Source organism: Charadrius vociferus, unplaced genomic scaffold (genome assembly GCF_000708025.1).
Source record: "Charadrius vociferus isolate BGI_N301 unplaced genomic scaffold, ASM70802v2 scaffold455, whole genome shotgun sequence".
In the NCBI taxonomy this organism is placed as follows: Eukaryota; Metazoa; Chordata; class Aves; order Charadriiformes; family Charadriidae; genus Charadrius; species Charadrius vociferus.
Window position 1 is genome coordinate 1586608 of NW_009648550.1, and position 25076 is coordinate 1611683.

The 25076-nt window shown below is 35.8% G+C and overlaps 1 protein-coding gene across 1 annotated transcript in view; it reads right to left on the bottom strand.

Moving 5' to 3' along the window:
• Positions 1-307: 307 nt before the first annotated feature.
• The window catches only part of PSME4 (proteasome (prosome, macropain) activator subunit 4), a 59082-nt gene continuing 34313 nt past the window's right edge, over positions 308-25076 (bottom strand). The window contains exons 20-45 of the mRNA XM_009886003.1: positions 23387-23442; positions 22235-22291; positions 21989-22044; positions 21807-21905; positions 21240-21302; positions 20992-21087; positions 20026-20157; positions 18395-18604; positions 17545-17681; positions 17169-17222; positions 16228-16357; positions 15470-15551; positions 14774-14927; positions 14182-14251; positions 13318-13443; positions 12814-12966; positions 11937-12041; positions 10994-11085; positions 10491-10622; positions 9679-9887; positions 9292-9377; positions 8195-8323; positions 6984-7139; positions 2246-2408; positions 1421-1554; positions 308-443 (exon numbers count right to left, since the gene is read on the bottom strand). Coding sequence (XP_009884305.1) covers positions 309-443; positions 1421-1554; positions 2246-2408; positions 6984-7139; positions 8195-8323; positions 9292-9377; positions 9679-9887; positions 10491-10622; positions 10994-11085; positions 11937-12041; positions 12814-12966; positions 13318-13443; positions 14182-14251; positions 14774-14927; positions 15470-15551; positions 16228-16357; positions 17169-17222; positions 17545-17681; positions 18395-18604; positions 20026-20157; positions 20992-21087; positions 21240-21302; positions 21807-21905; positions 21989-22044; positions 22235-22291; positions 23387-23442 — 3016 coding nt within the window. The 3' untranslated portion in view covers position 308. The remainder of the gene's footprint in view (positions 444-1420; positions 1555-2245; positions 2409-6983; positions 7140-8194; positions 8324-9291; positions 9378-9678; positions 9888-10490; positions 10623-10993; positions 11086-11936; positions 12042-12813; positions 12967-13317; positions 13444-14181; positions 14252-14773; positions 14928-15469; positions 15552-16227; positions 16358-17168; positions 17223-17544; positions 17682-18394; positions 18605-20025; positions 20158-20991; positions 21088-21239; positions 21303-21806; positions 21906-21988; positions 22045-22234; positions 22292-23386; positions 23443-25076) is intronic.

Genomic DNA, 25076 nt, shown 5'->3' on the forward strand with positions numbered 1-25076 from the left:
CTTTAGTGAAACTGCCAGGCATTTAAAAGGCAGCCAACTGGCAGAAAATGGAGAAAAGGAACATCAATATTCAAGAAAACAAGTGCGAGTGTCTTAACAGAACATGAGCGTAATACAGGGACACACAACAAGATGGCCAGTATTTAACCAAAACAAATCTGAGCCTGAACAGACCACCGGAGATGCAAGGGACTTAATTCTCCCTGTGGTTTAGGGATTCCTCTCTACTCCATGCTAGGCTGGAGAGCTAGAGTAGATTTCATAAGATGTTTCTGTCAATTTATGCCAAAACAAATCATCTTACCTATCTATGCATAATAGCATGGTGAAACCAAGAGGTCTGTAAGCACTAGTAGCTGGTCATCCGTGAACTGCTGTTTATGCTCCTGCCAATTGTCATGATGAGTCCTCCGGAAATTTGACAGTGTTTTTTTCACAGTCATCTGCATAGCAGACAATCAGTATTGATCTGTATCAGTTATGGATTTAAACTTCATGACAAAACAAACACTGAATACAATAGAACACAGCAAAGTGTTTGAGCAGTTACAAACGTTAGAAGGGCTCTGTGGACTTCAGCTCAGTTCCCCAGTATTTTAATTTTTACAGTTCTGGTAAGTCTTTTGACCTGTGTCACAACTCCAACATTATTATAAAAAGGCTTCTTTGACCTACAGTCTTCCATTTGAAAAAAATAATAGATTCTTATAAAGTATAAGTGAAATGCTTTTCCCCTTTTCCTTGGGCATTTCAAACCAATGGTTTGGGTCTCAAAACATGAGAGAGTTCATGAATCGTATAAGGTGCACAGAAGAAACAAATCAGAGGAAAACTATCTTCTGTTATTAAAATAAGTAAGATTATTATTAAATTAACAAAAGAAAAGTCCAATCAGTCCATTTTCTTGATTCAGTAAAGCACATCATAGGACAGTTTGTTAAATCTAAGGAATTCTTCAGCCATTAGCTCGCTACTCTGCTTAAAACAGCAAATGTCAACAAAACTGAACAGATGGGGGAAAAAAAAAATTAACGTTAAAGGTAACTATTTCATTTAAAGCTTGTTTCTAGGGCTGCTTATAAAACCTTGTTTTAAAAATTTCAAAGCGATTTTTTGGTTCGGGTTAGTATTTTCTAGAATGGCATGCACAAGTGACATTTTTCTTTAAAACAAGATTATTTCCTCATTATAGGTATAGCTTTCAGTTTATGCTTTAAATCTGAAAGCAAGAACAGAACTAACAAAACCACTTAAAAGCAGTCCATGACTTAAATCGTATTTGGAACCATTTAATAAGAAGCAATAGAAACTAAGTTTCTTAATAGCATCCTGTTTATTTCTAGGAAAGGGGAACTAAGAATGAGTCAAGCATATTTTAGATATGTTATATTAAACAGGAAAACGACATAAGTAGTTTTACCTCAATAGGCTGAGGATCATTAAGATGGGCACTGAGATCCATTAAGAGCTGTGGCATCCAGGTGGGTACATCATACGGACTTGACAAAATACATGCGCTTAGTCCCAGCACACCGGCATGGCGTTTAACCAAGTCTGCAATTGCAGGATATTAATTTACATTTGGCAAGGTGCAACTACCTTGTCTAAGACATTCCTCAATGACACAGTCACAGGTGTTTTTTTGTTCTTTTTTTGTGTGTACACACTTTTTTTTTTTTTTAGAATCAAAACCCGCATTGCTAACAAACAGAAGGTAAAGTGACTAAGGAGTGAAATTATGCTATGGCAGCTAAGGAAGTTCATTTACTGAGGAAACAGCTATCCCCCCATCTTCTGCATTCTGTAAACAGAGAAATCTCCTTAGTGTTAATTCTGGAAAATTTATAAATAGGTTTAACGTGGGAATACATCACAAAAAAACATTATTTGCTTTTTTTGGTAGTAGTGTATTCTTGTTGATCATTTACACTGTAAATCAAATTCTCAAAGTGCTTAACAAGGATTAGGATCTGTACTGCATACACACAAACAGACGAGAAGATACATAAGGACAAGTAATTTGCCATTATGGTTCATGGATGCTTGGGAAAGAAAAAAATTTGCATGGGCAACAGGCCTAATGCTTCTCTAAGTATCTGTTAATTTTCTAAATACTGCTTAACCACAGGACAAATCCTATTCCATCTGGAGCACTTGCAGAATAAGCATCGAAGTGTAGCACAAAATATTGTATCTTCCTAACCTTCGACATGCATGGTTTCAGACTCTGAAGCAATTTTCTTACCACCAGAAGGAATTGTGTCCACCACTGAACCCAGGTCACGCTTTCGTTTTTTTGGTAACCTCATCTTGCACAGCTGTTCAAAATGGGTCTGCATGGGCCCATCCATAGTGAGAAAATTGCACTGTAGCAGACCACTTAGGGTGGTAGCAGCCATTTCTCTCACCTATGAGCAGAGACAGTACATACCACAATTACTAAGCACACGCGCAGCAAGAAGCAGGTATTTATGTTATTACTGTCCTTTCATGCACATCCAGCTAGGCCAAGTTACCAAACTGCCAAAAAAAAAGTCTTTACAATATTATCCTGTTATTTCATAGATCATAAACAACTAGTTTACTTTATGGCTCTTTACAAATTAATAAAACATATTCTTACTGTAATATAGAACTACCTTCACATAATTTGTCATAAAGTGACCTACTAGTCAAGCAAATAATGTAATTAAACTCCACTGTCAAAGCACACATATCACAGACTAACTAGCTTTAAAAAGTTTAAAAATAGATCTTGAATGAGAACAAGATGCCTCACCCCAAATAATCAATCTGCTTTACAGAATTTGCAATGGTTTCTGTATTAACATTAGTTTTACCAAGAAAAAAAGGCATACTTCATTCAAAAGCATTTAGTTTTCCCCCTCAAATGTACTTGGAGACATGAGAACTGACAAAAGGAGAAGAGCTTTTCCAAGAGAAGGTGGAAGGTATGTTCATGAGACAAAGCTGATTTTGTTCTACCTGTAGCACAAGAATTCTTTGAGAGATACAACAGATGCTGGATTAATAAGCAATGACAACTAACTTCGGTGGTTTATGGTTAACAATTCAGTTCTATAACACTCCAGCGTTATTTATGTTGTCCTGAGTGCCAGCTCTTTTCACTATGTGAATAAAACCAGAATTCCAGGTTTTCTCTTCCATAACACAGAAACCCAACAGAATAAGACTAAACTAATTTTTCATCTAATTGCCAAACCATTCAAAATACAGATCTCCCTTCCCATTTCTTTTAAAACAGCCACAACACATTGTTAGTGGATTACAAGTAGAGACAACTCAATCACTTGCCTTTGAAAGTATAACCCAGCAGTATTACTAATTTATCTCATCTATTCAAATATCCCCAAAGCATAAAGTTATAGAACTATAAGACTATATTTAAATTGGAGTTCCTCCGAGACTCACTTCCACTTTCAATAACTGCAGGCTGACAAAAACCACCCAACATTTACAAACTTGAAAACCGAATCAACTTGTTGAACACTGACAGCAGTCACCAGATTCTTTTGGTAAGTACATACTGTTACACGGAACTGTAAACAGAACATTTGTCTATCTGGAGTACAAACACCTACCAACGCTCTGAATCCAATGCAGCAGATTATAATAAATTACATCCTTGAACATAATGTTCTGAACCTCCACAAAGCAATAAGTATAGCTGCAAGTGCTGCAATAATTAAACATAGTAAGTTACCAATAAGCTCTTGAGACTTCACTTCATTTAAATTTCTACAATATAGTATTCAAACGTGATCTACTTTGTTAGCAGCATAAAGAAGTGAAAGTCTGCCAGTATTGTTTACCAGCAATTTGTGAGTCTCTTAACAACTAAGCTATTAAATGAAACATGATGTGCTAATGCAAGACCCAGAACAGAAAGAAGCTTGGCTGTAAAGTGAGCAAGCTCCCAAGTGAACTGTACTCATTTACATCACTATTCACTGTATTAAAACCACTTTCATTTCTAAATTAATAATCTGACTAACGGGAACGCTTTGCTGCACGGAGCACCTAGAAGCAAAGCCTTTGAAATCATACATTAACAAGTTTATCATTCATCACAACATCTGACACTAAATAATTTTTAGAGATCATCATATTCACATGATGACTTATAGAACATAAAACCTATAGAGGACAGGCAGAGGAATACTCTCAATCAAGTATGGTTTGGTTGGGTGGTTGGTTTTTTTTTTTGGTCGGAACTGACCGATGAAGATCTACAAAACTGCAAAAATATCAGAACAAAACCACTCAACAGCACAAGAGAAACCTAAATGCAGTACTTGCAAGGGGCTACTTACACGAAGAGAAAATGTTCCCATTCCTGTAATACTGCAGTGTAATATGAAAAATGTATATCAAGACAGGGAGTGCTATGTATTCAGCACACTGATTTATAAAAATATAAACATATGAAGCACCTACCCATATAACTTCCTCGATCAAGTTATAGCTGAGAAAACTGTGAGAAAGATGCTTTCAGATTAACTAGGCTATCACTTTAACCGTAACTCCAAGTTGTATAGAGTCATTTCACTTTTCCACTTCTGACTGAGTAAATAGAATTATTTAGTGCAAAACATGCTTTCCCAAAACCAATTAATTCCTGTAGCTCTCTCCAACTGCCTATATGACATGAAAACTAGACATGATATTCAATGGTGGTTATACCGCTGTACAGAGACATTATTTTTCGGGCCTCTGTACCTTTTCCTTTCATCAGCTGCAGAGTCACATTAGATCATGCATTCACAGTAATCCGTCAGCTCCATGACTCCTCTGACTTTCAGAAGGGGAATTTCCCACAATGCCATTTAAATACAGCTTTCTTCAATTCTAGAGACATGTGCCTGAAGTCAGATGTGTGAAATTTGTGTTTGATAGAAGCCAGACTGTCCTATGACCCATGTTCACTTTGTATTGCAGTCACATTGCTATCTGACATTCAGTGCGGTCATCTGACGTCGTACTTTGCCAAGGTTTGTTGCAATGATTTTATGAAAAAATATGAAAACACCAGGAAGTTTGAGAAATCTAGCAACATTAGAAGTGTAAACTGTATATTAAAGCAACAGGATCATTCTGTCTGGCACCTTTGTATCAAAATAAGCAAAAAAAAAGCATCCAAGATCTAAAATGTCAGTTCCACTGGGTTAAGGCACCAAAGCTAGGGATTCTATTGATGCATACTCATCTTAAAAATCTAGCATTAAAAAAATACATAGGAATTACTCTGCAAAATACTGCATCTTGCCAATTATTATCAAGAAACAACAAGATTACTTTTCAAAGAAAAGCTTCCATGGTAACAACATGATTGTAAATGGTTATGAACATAGATAAGCTTTTTTGATTTGCATCTCTGTAGTACAGAAGAATAATTTTGGACATTTAAAATAACTAGATAAATGGTATTAAAGTGAATAAAAGGTATTTTTTCAAAATTACATGAGATTATGAGGTGTTCTGACTGGTGTGGGAAATAACTTATCTAGGACTGCAAGATGTTGCCTTCCAGCTTGCTATAGCAAATAGTGACATGAAAGACAGGAACAAGCTCATCTGAGGACTGAAATTGGCATGGTTGGGCAAGTAGTGTAAGTGCTGTTCTTTAAGTATTACATGCACTTCCAGAGATTTTCATGTCAAACCTTTTAAGCCAGAAATTGTAATTTGTACATTCAAATTATTTCAAATTCACTGTTCACAAAAGCAAGCTTCACATCTCGGGTATAAGTACTGTTTTAAATGTAGCCTCAGGAAGACCTAAACCAAGACCTTTGTTTTGGCAGAAGGGCATCACACTCCAGTATCTTTCTTCTAGAAAGAAAAAAGCACCCAAGCATCCAAAAGGACATTCATTGATATTTGTCAACACCACAAAAAAACAGTGTAAATGATGGCGCAGGTTAAATGGAACAGGCTGGAGGTTAACACTAAAGATTCCTTGCTGTGCTTGAACATGATCAAACTTACTTAAATTCCTATCATTTAATACAAACCTTCAGTTCTGTAAATTAGTGATCCAGAATAAAATACTGCTGTGATTTTCCCCTAGCTTTTGGAAGCCTGACAAACAAGACTCAATGATTCAAATCAGGCACCTTTTACTTTTTTCCCCCCTGAGAACAAGCTTATGATCCTGATAGCACTTTTAAGAGCATACTGTGCATTCATACACAGATCTTCAACAGCAGGCATATAACACAGCTAAACCTTTTGGATTTTATCTCTTTCCATTTGTATATACACTGAAGTATCATTAGCTCAATACACATACAAAAACTTGCCAGACTTACAAGTAAGCTTACAAACTATTGTCTTTTTGAATCATGTAACACCATCAGTAACAGCACCTGCTAGACAAATTCTGTCCTATTATGCATGCAACTTTCACAAAACTAAGGAAAAACTACTTGTAACTAAAGAAATACTTCCTTAGTGAGCTGGATGCATTAAAAAAAGCATTTTTGTCACTAGTAAGCTGATATGATTAAATGGGGAACAGACTTACAGAGTAGCAAACAGTGGTTTTATAAGGCTTTCACACAGGAAGGCATTTTACTTTGTTTAAAGTTGCAATTTTCTACCAATATCCATGCTAATACTTATAGTAAAATGATAATATCCCTATTTCAGCTGTACTTAAACAAAGCATGAAACAAAACAATGTTGCGTTGTGTTGAAAAAGTAGGAACAATGGAACTTTTAAAAATCACTAGTGAAGTATTTGCTAAAACAGCTGTTTTTCTGGAATGGTATAGTAAGAGAAAAAATAAAATATGAAAGAAATAGATCCTATAAAGCTAGTTATATTTTCAAACCAGGAAGAATGCTAAGCTAGAAATACTTGCTGTACTAACTTACAATCAATAGCTTTCTCATAAAACTTGACAAGGGCAAGAAACCAGTCATGTGAAAGAAAGCATTTCAGAAAAGGTGTTACTTGCCTCAAGCTGTTCATCTTCCAGCAGTTTTATAACCAGCCACCTAATGTCATTGACTGCTTCTTCATTGTTGAGAAAGATAAAGAGATTGTAGAACACCATGGTCTGGAGGTAGGTTAATATGGTATACCTAGCATGCCAAGAATTGCTTCTTGCTGTCTACAAATAAAAATAAATATTAACTATGAGAAAGCAACAATGTGAAGGGAAGCTGCTGCCTAATGTAAAGCTAACAATATCTACGAAAAAGCTATTGGTGACAGTTGCAAATGACTTCCCTTATTCAGATGTTTTTGTTTCATACACTCTTTAGTTTCCAAAGCACACATTATTGTTTAAACAATAATTTATAACAGGCTTAACTTCAAAGCATACTTTTATTTAACAGATATCTAATACTGTAAAAGGCAAAGCAGACAAGTTACTCCCTGTGATTAATTTCCAACGTCAGTCATGAGACAGATACAAATAGACCGGAAATTCAGTTGTACTTCAGTATATATATATATATTCCGTACAGTGGGTTTGGAAAGCAAAGTTTTTTCAAGTTCCTTTACTTTCATCTCCACGTGCTTATGAAGTCCAAATTATTGAAAGCAGCAGAGATGGGTGCAGCCTGGATTGCAACACTGCAGTTACTATTTTGGCTGTGTGCACAGCTTACAGCAACATTTTGCAATAGGTAGTTTTACTACAGTAGGTCAGTCTTGAATGACTACAGGAAAAAAAGCATTTATTGCACAACAAACTGCATACAGAATGAACCACTAAATTCAAGAGTGCAGTCTTTCATGGTGTTCTTCAGAAAGTTGATAGATAGATGGTAAAACTACAGAAAGGCTGAGACTCAAGGGCAGTTCTTTATATGACGACTCATTTTGAAACTGGATTTTGAACTGTTATGCTCAAGAGGAGAGATATTTGGCTTAAACTGATTCAATACTGAACAAATTTTAATTTACTCAAATACTGTTCAATTTCTTATCAAGATACAAGTTGTTTAAATGTTTGGAAGTAGGAAACAAAACAAAATACATTTACTGTTTCTAAGCATGTTCTAAAACCATTCTAATAAACTCTTTCCTTTCATGTCTAAGAAAATCAGCATTTGATTCTCTTCAAATTACAACTTTTGTACAATCTTTAGGAAAAAAGAAAAAAGCACAGAGTGCATCAGATAACAGGAAGCTTTAAGCTATTTAGACCATACTCACTTGTTTTAGCACCTGAAGTACCAAAGGCACTTGCTGAGGATACAGCAAACCCTGAGACATTAATGACAAACACATCTTAGCATCTCTTTTGAGCTCATCATAGCTATTGTCATTTTCTACTGGTGCAATCTATAGAACAAGAGAGGGGGGGTAAAAAACAAACAAACAAACAAACGGCTAGTGTTAGTAATTGCATTGCTATCAGCAATATCCTGAAAGAAAGTTTAATCTCATGAAAGGGCAGTCGTCTAGGTAAAATACAATCAATGTAATGCTGAAAGATTAAGTTAACTAGGAAAAACAATCAATATAATGTTAAAATATTTTCAACAATAAGCTGTGGACAAAAATGGATAGAATCAAGAGATCCTGTTCCTTGCACCATATATTACGTATCTAAACAGCATGGCTAGTCTGAAGCTTTTAAGGAGGATTAAATGGGTGCCGTTAAGACTTTAGTTCCCCATTGCAAGTCTTTTGGTATTCAAATCCAATTAATTTAATATTTTAGATGTAGGTCCAAAACCGAGACAAAGCTTTATTGGTATTTCTAGTTCACTTTCGCCTTTATTTTGTGGTCACATACATAGTTGTTGGATAACTGACTGATGTTTACATAAAGTAGGACATGCCTTGGAGCATGCAAATATGTATTATTTCAGATATGCAGGTAGCACTGAATGACCCAGCTCCATAAAAGAATACAAGGATTAGAGGTGCCAGGAAAAACAAGAGAAGCACCACCATGTAGAACGAATTATACAGCCAAAGAAAGCAACTACAGACAAGTATCAGAATAGAAACAACACACGCTCATTCATAAACGAAACACTTCCCCCTCCTCCCCCAGGTTACACATGTACAGGGCATTCACCTACAAGTCATTATTGTCAGGAAACCATTTAACAGGCTAGATTACCAGCTGTAAACATACATGAGTATAATCAAAAAATTGGGCCTCTTTGTTATGCATGTTTATGGGGTTTTTTACCATTATAGGTTTTCTTTTTATTTATGAAGTCCCTTATAATGTTGATTTATATATAGAATCCCTGTTTAATCAAACATAACTAATAAAGGAGCAATTAAAGCATCACCTTGAAAAATAAGGGTAAAAGCTGGAGTTGCTCTGTCACAGCTGTAGAGAAGGACCGTCCTGCACTTGCCATCAACCACTTCAGAACTGTTTTTATAAAGAGAAATGATCACTGATTAAGATTAAAAGATAATAATAACCTCAAAACAAATTATAGACCAAATTTATTGCAAGACTTGCCTGGGAGATTTTCACACATTAGAGTGGACCTATACTAATAGTTTGACCCTGTAAAGTGACTTTATAAACCTCAACCCTAAAACAACAGATACTTTTTTACAGCACAGATCTCAGAGGTGAAATTGTGTACTGCAACTGTATGATCTGCAGATCACGATCATCATGTCCTAAAATGCCCCCCATTTCTTAACCTCATTAAGTAACTCACTAGTTTTCAAGAGTTTAATGCCCTGAGTTCGCTCATCTTGTTCACCAACTCCATTCTCTTCCATAACGTGATTCTGAATTTCTTCATCTGCTTCCATGAGGGGTTTAAGATTTTCAAGTATCCGGGTAGTAAATTCATGGACACGAGGAGATTTAGTTGCAGCAGTATTTGGCAAGGAAACATCTATCATGAATATGTAGGTCAGAACACTAAAAAAGCAAAAAAATAAAGCAAGAACTTACAGTTAGCATGATTACTGCCTAGAGAACATAGCTAAAAGTTATCTGAGATCAGTCTGTCAAATTTTGAAGTTTAATACTCATAGAAAACTTCCTCTTATCTTCACTTCAAAGTTACTTAAAACCAAATGTTTTTCAAATACCCTCTTTGCAGATATTTGAATTAAGCAGGGTTAGACAGCCACTAAGCTACAATCTCCCTCTCCTCCGAACCGATCTGCAACTAGTTCTTAAGTCACTGAAATGCTCTCTGAAGGATTCCCTGTATATTTATGGCTTCTTAGGGTTCAGATGCAGTAAGTTGTTTGGTTCTTTTGTTAGTTTTGAGCTTTAGAAGTATCATACGTAAACATAACAGTCCATGTACAATAAGAGACAAAAATTGAGAAGTCATCTGAAGTTTCTGAAGCAAGTCTGCTAATAATAATTAATCTTAATTCTATTATCAGTATTCACACAGAGATAAGCAGTCACCACTTCAGTGTAATTATTTAGATACTCGATTACCCAAATAAAACAAAGGGAAGAAGAAAGAAAAAAAAAAAAAAAAGAACTGCAGAAGAAAATACTGACCTTCCTATTCTCTCTCGGACATTTTTGTAAACCTGGGTAAGTTTAGGTTCCAAGTACTTCAGCAGTCTATGCAACAGCTCTGGTACTCTCCATTCTTGCTGTGCAAGGCCACCTTGTAGTACATAAAGTCGGCTAGAAATCAGAACAGCATACCTTTAGTCACACAAAACTGTTCCTCCATTCCCCAGTCCCTTCCGATGCCCGTTTTGGAATGTTTTGTGTGTTTCTTCATGTGAATTGCATGCAAAGATTGGTAAAAATTACAGAATGAAACAACAGTACTGCTGCTATGACAGTTCCAAAACTTCACATTCTGTTAACTAAATTATATTAAAAAATAATAATGAAGAAACTGCCATGGTGTGGGGAAAGCTAATTGGAAAGGATCGCTTTTGTTCCCTGCTTCCACAAGCCAGCTGGCACAATATGCTCTCAATACGTTTTATCCATGCTTTATTTCCTTCTTCATTCAGCCACAATAAAACAGTTAAAATTAATTTTACCATGCATCTACAAATGATCCTCCTTCACCACTCAATGGAGATTCCAACAGCAATTCAAATAACCAGTGCAGTTTCCTAGGATCTCTGCTCTCCTGAAAATAAACAGGTATCAGAGATAAGCAAATTGTGGATTTTTTAAAATGCACATAACAATGGAAGTTTTGGCAGAGATTTTCTTTGCATCTCTTGGGTTTATTCTATTAAGCAAGTGCAAAGTTGGGTATCTTTTCACAATGAATCTCAATAGGAGGAAAGCAATGAAACTACGTGCAGTTTTAATTATTTGGTAAATACAATGATAAGACTAGAACAAATTTTAGCTTAGTTTTTGACATAGGTGAATAAACATGTCTGAATTTTGCTAATTAATTGCCAGGGTTCTGGCTGACAACTATGCTGAATTTTGCTGAGTGATTTCAAAGAATTACTGATCCAAGATATTTGTGGCCTATCATTTATGCAGCTTCTCGGACACCACAACTCCCTGTCCACCACAACACATAGAAATCTTACTGCGTGTTAGAAGACAACTTGAGACTTAGTTCTCACAGCATAATGCTAAGCTGCACATTTTTAAACCAAGAATAAATGTGCAATTTGAGTTCAAAAACTCCACAAAAATTGAACGCATAGAAAGCATGCACATTAATGTCACCCACTAACCTTATACAGCATTTCTAAAATACTTAAAAAGAAAAGTAAGGCTTTATTTCTAGTCTAAAATGTTATTTCTACCTGTCTGCAAAGGGCAGAAGAGAACAAAGTTTCAAAAAAAGCTGTAAGATTTTAAACATATGTTATTTTTATGCTGTATTTACAGTTCTCAGCTTTAGCTGATAAAATATACCCAAATACCTCTGTTCATAAAGCTCCTGTTTTCATATTACCTATAAAACTTGACCATCTGGATATAGCTTTACAAGCCTAAAAAAGGGGTACTTACACAGGAGGTTGCTATGCACGTGCCCCAATCATTATACGTTTCCACTGTGATGTTGGATAGAGCCGTTCGAAGCAATGGACAGAGAAGCTTCCAAAGTTTTTCCACCTGCTCAGCAAAAAGGCAGGAGACAAGATTTGACTATCTAAGGACAAAATGGCTATCTAACCTCTGTGAACCCAAATCCCTCCATCTTTTCAAATAATGGAAAAATAATACTGATTCAGGAAGCCGCTATAGTATGATATTTATAAAAAGGAACGAAATGCTATCAGAAGAAAGATTTCAGGAATCATTTTAATTTTGTTTACAAGTTTTTTTGTAATACTATGGACTATGCATGCACCATTTTCATGGTGATTTACGTACAATTGGGTCAGAGACTGCATACACTTTGCTTTTGGTAGGATAGCAGTCTTGTACACCCCAAGGACTTCCTTGCCCCTAAATTTTAAAATGTCTATTTTTTTATTAAGGAACTGGTTCTCCCAGAATTACTTTTCAGCATACAAATTAACTCAAAGATGATCTAGACAGCTAGGTCTAGACTAAATAAAGATATAATAGTGACGAATATAAGTACTTATTCCAGCTGGAAATTAGAAACCATGTCCGCTTTGCTATCTCCTTACCAGCAAACTGCTCTTTAATTTTAATCCTGAAGCATTTTACTAACACCTAGTATTACAGAGGCACCAAACCAAGCTATAAATTGGGCTTAAAGTTTGGCTACGAAGCACTAAGCATTGCAACTTTCTGCCGTCCTTTCTTGGACATTGGTGACACATTAAAAGCCCTCAACTTCATACATTTAATTTGTTCAATAATTCAAACTTATCCCTTAACTCCCACGAATCACTCAAAAATACTACTGCAGCACCTTCTCAAATGTCCAGTGTTTAGAACCTCTTATTAAGCCAGCTATAATTTCAGCTACACATCTCTGGGTGCTTTCATGGGAGTCTGCCACAAGTTGTTCTAAATGGGGCTGAAGAACTGGCAAGAAGGCATCATCGAAATTTCTGAAGAGGCCCTGTAAAACAAGACGTGAAAGTGTCTTCAGTAATTATCTGTCTAAACCACTGTCTTTGTAGGAAGAACCTAAGATCCTGAAGCGCTTGAGATTTAGATATGCAGAAAGTGAAATTACTTTGCTTTTATAACAGAATTATATACAAGTATCCTATGTACTTCTATATTACTCTAAATATGCTTCCCTATGTGGTTGATCAGAAGAGAGGGTTAATAGCATTAATCATAGCAATATGCATTTAAAAATCAACATTTTGCAACAGCCAGGTATAAGCCGAGAAATGTGTGGCTTTTCCACACGTTGATAATTATATACAAAAAGGAAGCAATTTAGTTATTGAACTCTAATTACCTTGAAGAGGCAAAATCTGCGAGGATTAAATTTGTCTTTTCCTTTTCTGTCTTCTAAAGACAAAAATTTTATTAACTGCTCAACAAACTTGGGATCAGAAAAGTGATCATATATGACTTGTTCTGCCTGTAACAGGAAAAAAAAAGCATTAGCTTTGAGATGCTTTATCATCACAGTGATATCCCAACATTTCCAAGTTCCATTTTAATTCTCTTTTTGGCAAAAATCATGCCTGGGTCATCCATTTTCCCCCTCATTTTATAGGGAATATTGGGTAACATTTTGCAAGACTTTTGACTTTTATTTTCAGTAATGACTTTGGATTGTCTTTCCTTTCACTAGCACAACACCTACAAAGTAGTCATTCCCACTGTCATTAATTATCTTGTTCTGAACTCTGATAAAGATTTGAAAGAGAACAAGAAAGTGCTCATTAATACAATTAATCCATGATAGCTGACAGAGATGCTGCAATACATTAAAACAATAATTTCTTGTGTGCTAACACAGGGAGCATGAAAATGAAGTAGAAAAAATACGATTAAAAATGCCTTGTGGGGATCTAGGTTTCAGAACAGTTATCACTTATTGCCTGCTAAAAACATGATTATATCCACACAGCCATGAAACTGCATAGTTGGAGTGCAACCTCCATCCTGGTTTGCAATCAAGCAAAACAAATCTGTTTCCACACATTTTGTGGAAGCACTCTCTGAATGGCAAGCAATACTCAAGTTAGAAGAGAGAAGGGAATTTGAACTCCACATTATCACCACAGTAAACTGTGGACAATATTAAAAATAGAAAGGAGGCAAAGTAGCATTAAAAAAAAGCCACCACACCGAAATACATTAAAACTCTTACCTCTGTCAGCTCATCTCTCCTTCGCCCAAGCTTTGGTTGATGCTCAACTGGGGCATAAACTGTCATAGTTCTGAATATTAAAAAAAATAAATATAGTAACACTCTTCGAAGTAACATAAAGCTTATTTTTTATATTCTCTATATTAAATAGGACTTATCATCAACTCCAAAAGAGCAGAACTTAATAGAAAACTTACAACAAAAAATTTTATTATAAATGTTTTGCTACAGCAAGCAATATGGAATTTAGTGATAGAATACTCTGCATATTTTGCAACAATATAATTTTCAAACATTCATACTTCATTTTAAAACCAGTAGTTAAACAGCCATATGAAACATGTGCCTACAGTACCCACAAAATCCAAAAAGAAACAGGTAGAAAATAAATAATAATTAAAAAAAACCCACCACCACTCCAAAAAAAAACCCATGCAGAAACGGTAAAATAAGCAAGGAGCACAAATGATGAAATAAATTGTATTTCTTTGTTTCAATCAAAAAAATTAAACGTAACAAACATTATTTAATTTCCCACAGGGTGTTTTCTGCTGGCTGTCACAATTCTATCTTAAAGCTTAATGATACCCACCGAGGCCAAGTATAATATCCCCAGTGTGTTTTCTCCACAAAACAACACGACTCCCAAGCTTCCTTAGTCTTTGGTAAACTCTGACTGTCATAATGCAGCCACTGGTTATCTGGTCTGTCACCAGCCTGAATGCTGGAAGGCTTAGGGTTTCCACCTGGTTAAAGAGGAATTTACAATATATCAAATTTGCTGCGACTGTTAATAAACAAATGTTACAACTTACTTTTATTAGAAGATTCTAAAGAGCTTTTATGTCTCACTCACCCCAATCCAATCTGTACAGAGATTTGCCCTAGCAGATTAAAAATAACACTAACAGTAATAGAAGAGATTCCTTTAGTAATTTATACAAATGTGCCACTTGAAATGATTAAATAAAAGAAGAATAAAAAGGAGATATACAGATTATTCTCACAAATTATAAGGTGTTCTGAAAAGAGAATGACCATATCTCTGAAGTTTTAACTCACTTCAAATAAGTGATTATCTTAATACACACTTGCACATATAACACTATAAAAACACAAAAAAACTGAAAACCGACTGATTATATTACCTATTTTGTTTGCTTGGGACATTAACAACCAGAGATATGAAAAGCTTGTGATTCTATGTTTAACTTAACCAGAAAAATATGCTCTTAAAAAAAAAAATTAGGATAAATGTAAGACATTTCTTATATTAAATAAAACCTACTTATTTCATAAGGGCAGATGGGCACTTTCTTGTGTGTTCTCTTAAGCTGCTTAAGAATACCAGCCACAGCTGAGATGGCCACCTAAAAGAAAGAAATGGGCATTAATATATCCATTCCATACACTCACCTCCAGGAGGATGTGTCTAATCACCTCATCACAGACACATTTTAAGCCAGCTACTCTGCACCCTAAAAAGCCAGTGAACGTTACAGTGAAGTTCATCACCCCAGTGGTTGACACTTTCCATTAAAGAAGTAATCTCACTCATTTCAGGGGATACAGGACATGACTTCAGTGTGACCTTTACAGCCCAGAAAAACCTCCCCACTAATCACTTTCAGGGAGGAAAAAAAAAAAAAAAAAGAGGTGGCCATTAGTTTCAAGCCTCACTCGGGCAACAATCAGAATGAAAGGTACAAATATAACACATAGATGGCTCCCCTCAAGTAATAATCTGCAGATGGAAAAAAACAGACATCTGCAAAAGAAATTCCAAAAAAAATAATTCTGAAGTAAGAATGAACAGGCATGTTCCACGTTTTCACAGTTCACAGGCTTTACACCATGTGTCACGGCTACAGCATTGCCAAGACTGTCGTCGTCTTGGATTAGGAACTTTTGTACACATGCCTGGCTGGAAGGGTGAGAGGGATGTACACCTCAGTTTTTGTGCTTTATCACAGCAAACCGTCACAAACATCTGATCTAAACCCCAATGAGCTGCAAAACAAAAAGATATAATTATGCTGTTTTTACCTTACGAACTACAATTGCATCATGGTTGAGACACTGCACAAAAAATTTTATGGCACGGACAGGCAGTATCCTATCATCCCTCAGGAGCAGAGACAGAAAACCAATGCTGATGTGCTCGAACTTCCAGGGACTTAAAAAAAAAAAAAATATATTCAAACCAGACAATAAGTAGCATAGTTGTATGTACTGCTTTTGCACAGAAATCATTACACATATTAAGACTATGCATATATGTTTGGACTAACATAAGTAACATTCTATGCCACTGCTATAGTCGATGAGCTTAACTGTCATATAGGGAAACCTCCGGTGTTCTGGGAACACACAAGTACCATCAAACATTCGGTTAACGGTCCCTTTTTGATCTTGGCATTTCGACATGAAATATGGACCTATAAGGACATTCTTTTAAAGTTTTTAAACACAAATATGCTATCAATTAAAATCTATTTGGACATCAGTATTATGCAGACAGAACCAGAGGGGTTTTTTTCAGAACAAAAAAACTATTAAAAAATAACAGGTCAAACTAATTAACGACAAAGCTTAACTCTAAGATGTGATGATGCCTTATATTAACAAATGAAGCTCCCAATTAAAATAAATTCAAGACTCATCCACTTATTTACCGAGGAGACCGTAATGCAAGATTCCCCTATATTGGCCTTTATCTTCCTGTTTGGGCAAGCAGAATCCATATGCAAATGCACGAGGACTTCCAGAAATCCAATTTTTGCAGATACTTTTGCGAAAACACTCCAAGCAGCCAGCCACAGTCCATTTTATGCAAGACTGCTACTGACAATTACTTCAACGCTGAAAAAAGTATTACTCAATTCTGGTCATGCTAACTGCACTTCTTGATGCAAATGACATTTATTCATGTAGCCACCTCCAATCAACCTCAAAAAAATTTCTCATGCACAGAGAAGGAGACTTACAGATTTCTTTGTTCTACGCAGTCCAGCAGCATGTTGACTAAATTTTCATAGTTTCTGAGGGAAAAGAGGGAATCGTCAACCAGATGCTACGGAGAGAATCATTTGAAAATAGAATAGTTCCTCAACAAAAGGTGGGTGAAAGCAATATAGTAAATGCAGCATAAACTGGGAAGACAGGGAAGAGGAGGAGGGAGGAAGGAAATATGAGCATAGAGGGAAGGGGCTGGCAAGTCAGGAGAGAAGATGCACCACAACAATCCTTGGACATTCTGAATTCGTTGATCTTATGATTTAGTTTAGCAATTTCAGATTATTACATTTAATGTAGAGTAAATTTTAGGCAGTACAAGCTGATGTTAAGGGAAGTTTAACTTACCGCAAAGCCTCAGCATTCTTTTCTTTCTGTCGCTGAATTCCTAACTGAATTTCTTCTGAACAAAGACCTGTGAAGTCTGAACTTGGATGTTCTGATTTTTGCAGCAAAACAGCTATCTCAATGCATTTCTCTGGAACCTATTGACAGAGAATGCAAAGATTTGGGACTGAGCAGCAACTTACAAGTTTTATGTATGTTTCTTTCTATTTCAAAATAAGGACAGTCCAAAATAATATGAAAAGTGCAGAATTTCCCATCCACATAGACATATCAGTGAAAAACTATGTTCACACACAAAACTTTATGTTCACCGTTTCTCCAACTACACGATTTATTCTATTTTAAAATAAAGGTAAACCCAAACTTTAATATTTCATTAAAGCATAAAAACCATTTATAAAATATTTTTACTAGTTGGCACTCGTTCTGAACAATTTGTCCCACTGGTAAGGCAAGAGGGAGTTGTGTAATGAGTGCTGTGTATTAGCACACTACAAATACTGACAATGTTAATTTGATGACACTGTCCTACCAACGCACATCTTCACACCTGATCAACATCTGTGATTCTGCGAACATGACCCATACTAATTAACACGGAATGGCAACTTAAACTTCCTTTCTGTAACAGGCTTCATTAGAGGGCAACAAAAAGTTACAAATTCCAACGGTTATTACAGGAAGATTTATTACGTCAGTCCCAAAAATACAAGTCTACATTCCTGTCACAGAAATCGGAATGCGGTCAACACCAGAACTCTAACTCAAATAATACACGAGTCTCAAGCATTTATGTAATCAAGCACTCTCAGAATCCAAGACATTATCCCCCAAACAATCTGCCACTTACTGCAAAATCCAATCCAATTGTTTCATACTGCCTATGGATTTTTTCTGCTAGGTCATCAAAGAGTCTAACTATGGACGGCTTTTCCAAGGACATAGCTTTGCTAAGCCCAGAAGAAACAATTGCTGGCCATGTCTGTGCAATACAATCCCAATCATGAAGATTTGCCAAACAGACTCCACTGTGATTTCCAAGAAGACAATATAAGGCACCCTGTAAAATGAAAGAAATAATTTTAGAAAGTTAAAGCAGCATTCATATATAAGTGATATTTATCTACATAAGCATGCACCCACACAGAATAAAATCTAATCTTCACAGTTCCAAATCATTAAAATGTACCATAAACACTCAGCTACGCAGCCTCATTGTCAAATACCAAAGATTTTTCACAGAATCGTCTTCATGCTAAAGAACTGTTTTTAATGAGATTGGAAGCCCTGCCAATTAATTTATCCACAAAATGGCTGACTGACATTATAAAGGAGATTATTCAATTACCAAGGACCACACCTGGCCTTTCTGTGAACTTACTCATTTTGGGGCTGCACGCAAATCATTTGGCAGTTAACTAGGCACCTGAAATGATGCTGAACAAAGAGGATGTGGATAACTACTGGACACAACACAACCAACCAGTGAATGTGACAGGTGACTGTGTGAGAAGCTAACAAGAGCTACACACAGTGAAACAGAGGGGCTGGGTTTCACAGGTGATTAAGAGTCTTACAAGAACAACAGTGCCTAGGTCACCACACCAGTAACATCATATAGGCTAAGACTGTCTGGTAGCAGTATCAGAAATGCCAAATTCAGGTACGGTAGCAAATGCTGTAAGTGTAGCAAAACAGGGACCAATTGGGGAAAAAGTAACTAGGCGTGGGTGGCTTATCTAGGAGGAGAGGGATGGAGAAGGGGAGGTACAAGGATGGCAGAAAAAAGTTAATAATCAAATAAACAAGAATAGGGATACTAAGATATGCAAACAACGTAATCACATGCTATCTGCTAGTACATATCAGGCAGCTGGAGCCAGATAATAAACCATAGCTATTGTTCTGACCATAGGACAAGAGTCCAACTTGCCTCTGTGGCCAGGAGGACTGAGGGGGGATGCAGAGGAAGGAGAGGAGTGTGATGCTTTCGAACACCTGGACAGATAGATTACATCCTGGCATCGCTGCATCAGCATAATATCCAGGCCTGGCAGCAACAGCAATTACCTACCACTTCATAACAAAACCCACTTGACTTAGTGTATCTTTTTTGGGTGATCAACTTTTTGTCCACTTCACGGTATTTTCTTATACTGCTACAGCTGACAGAACTGCTTAATGAGTTTTACCACCTTAACTACAGCCTCTCAATTTCCATTTCATAGTTTAAAAATAGGTGTTAACATACATTGTTGTAATACCTGACCACACAATGAAATGAGGAACATCTATAAACACACAATCTCCCTTGACAACTGGTCTAATCCAAATAATTCCTTACACTAGTACATGCATAAGCTATGTCATGAAAACATCAGTCATGCTGATAAACAAGCAAGTCCTACTTTCACCATTACAAACTCCCCTATAACAACACTTTCAAAAGATAGATGTGAAACAACATCAATGAGACCGTACTTTAAATTGCTTTTGAGTGACATCTTGCCGGTCTGGACGCAAGAACTCCAAAACCAAGGGAATGATATCTCTGCAACAAAAATTGTACGTTCCCAGAGCTGTGAAGAACGCTTGCTGAGCTTTACTTCTGACCTGTGGTAAGATACACATTACTAGAAAGTCTTCTGAACCAAAAATATACTATATGAAAATAACATCCTTATCCATTTAAGTTACTTATGCACAGTTTACACGATGTATTTGTGCACAGAAACAGAATTATTTGTAGAAGGTTGTAAATAGCATGCTTCCCCTCACCCTTGTTCACAGTTGTTTATAAAGCCTACTTCTTGTTTCTAGCATTTACTTGAGAACAGCTCCAAAGTTAAAGAAAATTCTTTATGTTGCCAAAAAGCCAGTACGTTTTTAAGATCATTTGAAAAGCAAACAGCTAGAATAGCAGATGCAGTTAGCAGAACTCTGAAAAGCCTGTGGACATTATAGACAGATCTGAACTTATATACACAGACAGAGCTCCCACCAGACAAAGAGTTCAGAATCCAACTATCAGCACACTTGTTTTGTGTATTTTTAAGAACTAGGATGCCATCATAGCTACTTCCTAAAAGCAGACTAAGCATTCCAAATAGTGTCATGGATCATCACATCTAAAAACCTCCACCTGGTATATTTTTATTATTTTTTTAATTGAATTATTGTTTTGAGAAGCCTAGAGTTAAGTCCCTCAAAAAATTTAAAATTTAAAACCTAGAGTTGGCAGCTTCTCCACCCAATTAAGTTATTTATTTGACAAAGAAGGGGCTTAAAGCAAAATTTAGGCCAAAATTGGGAACTAATGCAAATGAAATAAGTAAATATTTCATGCTGCCATGGAAATAAATTGAAAAGCAAAGATCTTGAAAACATAACTTGAAGATATCAACAAGAAATTCCACATATTTCAGTTTAAAAGGGATTGTTCCTTACCTGACCATATGAACTTGTGGACAAACACAAAAGATCTCTGATCATCTCCTGGTGGGAAGTTTTATATTCACAGCCTTCCATCGTTAGTGTTCGCAGCTAAATTGCATAGACAACACAAAAAGAAGAGATTGTTTTTACATTTCACACATGTAAGAGAAACACTAGTGCAGGATTATTGCATCTTTTGCTAAATTACATAACAAATCAGCTTTTCAAGTAGTTAGTGAAAATTTAAGTGAAAGCATTACCTCATGCTGCAACATAACTCTGTCTATCAGCAAAGCTCTGATATGCTGCTTCTTTCCTTGAAGCTGTAAACACATACGTAATTTGGTTTAGATTTCAGTATTTATATTAGCAATTTGAGCTGACGTAATTCCCCCCATATTCTTTTTCTTCTAGAAACAGCCAAATTTCATGTAGAAAGTCTTCTTTGCAGATAACCTTGTTTTTTTTGCCCTGGTAAAGTTTTTTATTTGCCTATTACTCTGTAAGCAGAAGGAAGGTCTGGTCACAGAAATTTCTCAGTTAAAAGGGACCAGAATGGAGCATCATGCTAAAACTCAGACTTTGGTCCAAGGACATATGCAAACTACTGGTTACTGCAATTCAGAAATGCTAAGCTATTTACTCGTAAGACTTCCAAACAAAGGTACAAAAGTACTGCAAAACAATATTCTTACCAAGGAATTAGATTTCAAAATTATGAAAACTGTTTAGGACAGTAACGAAAATATGAAAAAAAAAAAAGTCTTCCTGAATATTAGGAACTATTTCCATTCCTCACCTAAGCTTTACAAAGAAAAATAACTGACCCTGTTCTCCATTGATTTTTTCACTAGATTAAAGCTTTTCCATCGTGAATCAAACTCATGCTTGTGAGACCCTTGGAACTGTAAAACATCACTAATAATCTGTAGAAAGAAAAAGATGAAAAAGAGTGATTATTTTGCAAAACAAGTAATCTTGTCTTAAGTACTACAAGTTACAAGTATACCTTTATTATTAGAAATAAAGACTTGGTATCATCTTCTGAATTATCAAGTATATAGCCTGCAATTGGAAGAAAAATAATTTATTATCAGGCAGGAAAAGAGCTTTAAAAATTAACAATGATTTTATTTCTACAAAGCTGAAATTTAAGAATTATAGGCAAAGTAAATGAAATAAGTTTCTCATCTATAAAACTATACTTAAAAGCACAACACAGTACTCTTTAGATAGAGGAGTGGGTTAAACTTACGCAGCAATTTCCTTGTAACCCTTGCAATTGTTTCTCGATAATTCTCTCTTGATAGATCTATAAAAAAAATTAAACATTTTCTTTATTATACAATAGCATAAAAAGCAATTTATAGATAAGTAAACCAGTGGAGAGCCAGAGCAGACTATTCAGAAATGGCAGTATGAACTATTATAAAAATAACCACCTTGTTATATCTAAGACACCACTCTCATAGGGCCTTCTTTTGTTTATCAAGTAAACAGTGTGTTTTTTATAGGTACATAACCTTCTTTATCTGCTTTGACAGTTGGCTTCATTTCTAACCACAGATTGAGACAGATTGTTTAGCATATGAAAACCAAGTAACACATTAAGCAGGGTAAAAAAGCAAGTCAATAGAATACAGATTTTACGTATCAGGTAATCAAGCCAGTAAAAGACTGGGGACTTATTCCCCTTCAATACATGGAGGAGAGTAGATATTCCCAATCACAACAAAAAATGCAGAAGCAAGAAGGATTAAAGATACAAGCCCTCTACTTGGAAAGTTTTAAACCAGAAAAATCTTAATTGCTGCAGAAGATCACTAAATAAACGCCCATTTTCTATTACACATTATGCGGCTACAAACTCGCCGCTTGCAAGCTAACAAACCAGATTTTAGAAGCATCAGTGCACCTAAAACCATGTCCAATAAGCAGTTACCGTGTGCCTCAGTTCCGTATTTAAATAGCCCATCTTCACTTGGAAGATGGTGAAGAATACACACAAAGCCTCAAAAATGCAGTTTTCTGCTAAAGGAGCTGTCACAGCCTGTAGCAGGTTATGCCTTGATTCCTTCTGTCTTTCAAGGCAATCTTTGGGCAATGGGTGTTGCTTCCAGCACCTCTCATCTGTGTGGAAGTACAAGGGCCCAACTATTCTGACCTGGCGGTTGGATCTGAGCTCCCATTCCCAGCTATGTTACTGCAGCAGATTCGTATCTTGTATACCATCGCTGAAGATGAAATAGTGTGTACGCAAGAACTTCTGTGTTGGCCAAAAAAGCCCATTTAATATAAAGAGAAGAATCAAAATTATGGTCTCAAAAAAACCCTACAGTTTTTACAGCAGAAAAAAAAATAAATGAAAACAACACAACCTGTCTGAACAGAGTTAGGATCTACTTACCATATTCGACACCAGTGTACAGTTTTGTCTCTTCCAAAGACACTAGACTTGGGACTCTGCATGAAAACAAACCAAGTATTACTGCACATTATGGAAATCATTGACTATGTGAATCCCATTAACTTGTTAAAATAAATTAAATGCCAAATTTCATGCCAGTAGTGCCAAAGTTGTTTGGATTTACTAACAGTATGCCACAGATAGAGCATTTATAAATCAACACTACCTATGGGTCAGACTGTTTGTCAGAGACAAGTACACTGCAAGGACATCACCTTGATCCTAGAATCTTGCTTTCTCATTTAACAGAACCTCATCAGTTCTGTTAAATAGCCAGAGATTTGGTCTCATTGTCAAACTTATGAACACATTCATCAAAATAAACATGGCTTCTAATCATCTTAGTCTAGGAAGGAAAGATGAGTTTGACTGCCGAGGCAGAACCCTTTCCTGACAGTTAAGCTGATGAAGCTTTTCTGACTTCGGTCCTTTGTCTATAAAGTAAAGAAATGTACTCATTCTGTACAGAACTCCTACTTATTGCTATTTGAAGTTCACTATTAATAACCCTACCAAAAAATAAAGCCATGCTTCTTCCAGGATTTGGGTCAAACTTATTTATCCAAAATATTTTTTTAGAAGTGAATTCGTAGTCTTTGTGGATTTGCTTTTATGTAACCATGCAAAAAACATACAGACTCAGATATCACATGCCAATGAATTTAAAAGACATAAGAGCATATCCTACATACACTTGCGGTTTTTTTGGGTGGGTAGTTTTGCTTTTGCTGAATGTTTTGTTTTTTTTTTTTTTTAAACCTACAATCTCACCCCTAAACATTAAGGTAGACAAATTCAAGCTTTCAAGGACAAAATACACCACTGTATTATATTAAAGAATTAGTATCAGCAAGTAATACCTATAAAAATATTTTTCACATAAAATTGCATTGACAGTATAATCAGAACAAAGCTAAGTGAAGTAATGTGAATCTACTCCTATTACAAATGCTAAATAACACATCAGAAAATACCACAGATTCTATATCTGAGCATGTGCTACAAGATACTACAATAAACTTTCAGATTTCAGGCAATGGCAAACTTCTATCTGTCAGAACCAGAAACAAGGGTCACGTTTCTCCTGTAAAAGTGAACACCTTAAAACATGAGTGCTACAATTATTGTGCAGACTAGATGAAGGAAAAAAAATTGCAAACAAAAATTAGGTAAACTAACTTCACAAACCTTGGAACAGTCACAGCTGCATCAACAAAAGTCAAACTGAAATGTCTTTTTCTTAATTGATTTAGACATTAAGAAGTGAAGTCTTGTTTCCTTTCCTTTCCTCCCTTTTGTTTTCCTTCTATTTCTGGTAGCAGTAGGTTAACATGAAAATAAGCCATTCCAAAAGTTTTCCCACTTTTTTACCCCCCAAAACTCAGAACTGGCATAGGTTCTTAAGGTACAACTTTGCCACTAATACATTTTTCAAAATATCCAACATCAATCCAGTACTTTGGTCCTGAATAATTAAATATAAAGTTTTAATAATCTCACACACTCAGTTTTTTCGAATCATTGACATGACTAACTTTGAAAGTGTTTGCTGAGTATTTCTCCAAGATCAGATCTCTCCAGTTGGGAAGATACAGAGAGAGGTTATTTCTGCAATTAACATCTGGAAAAA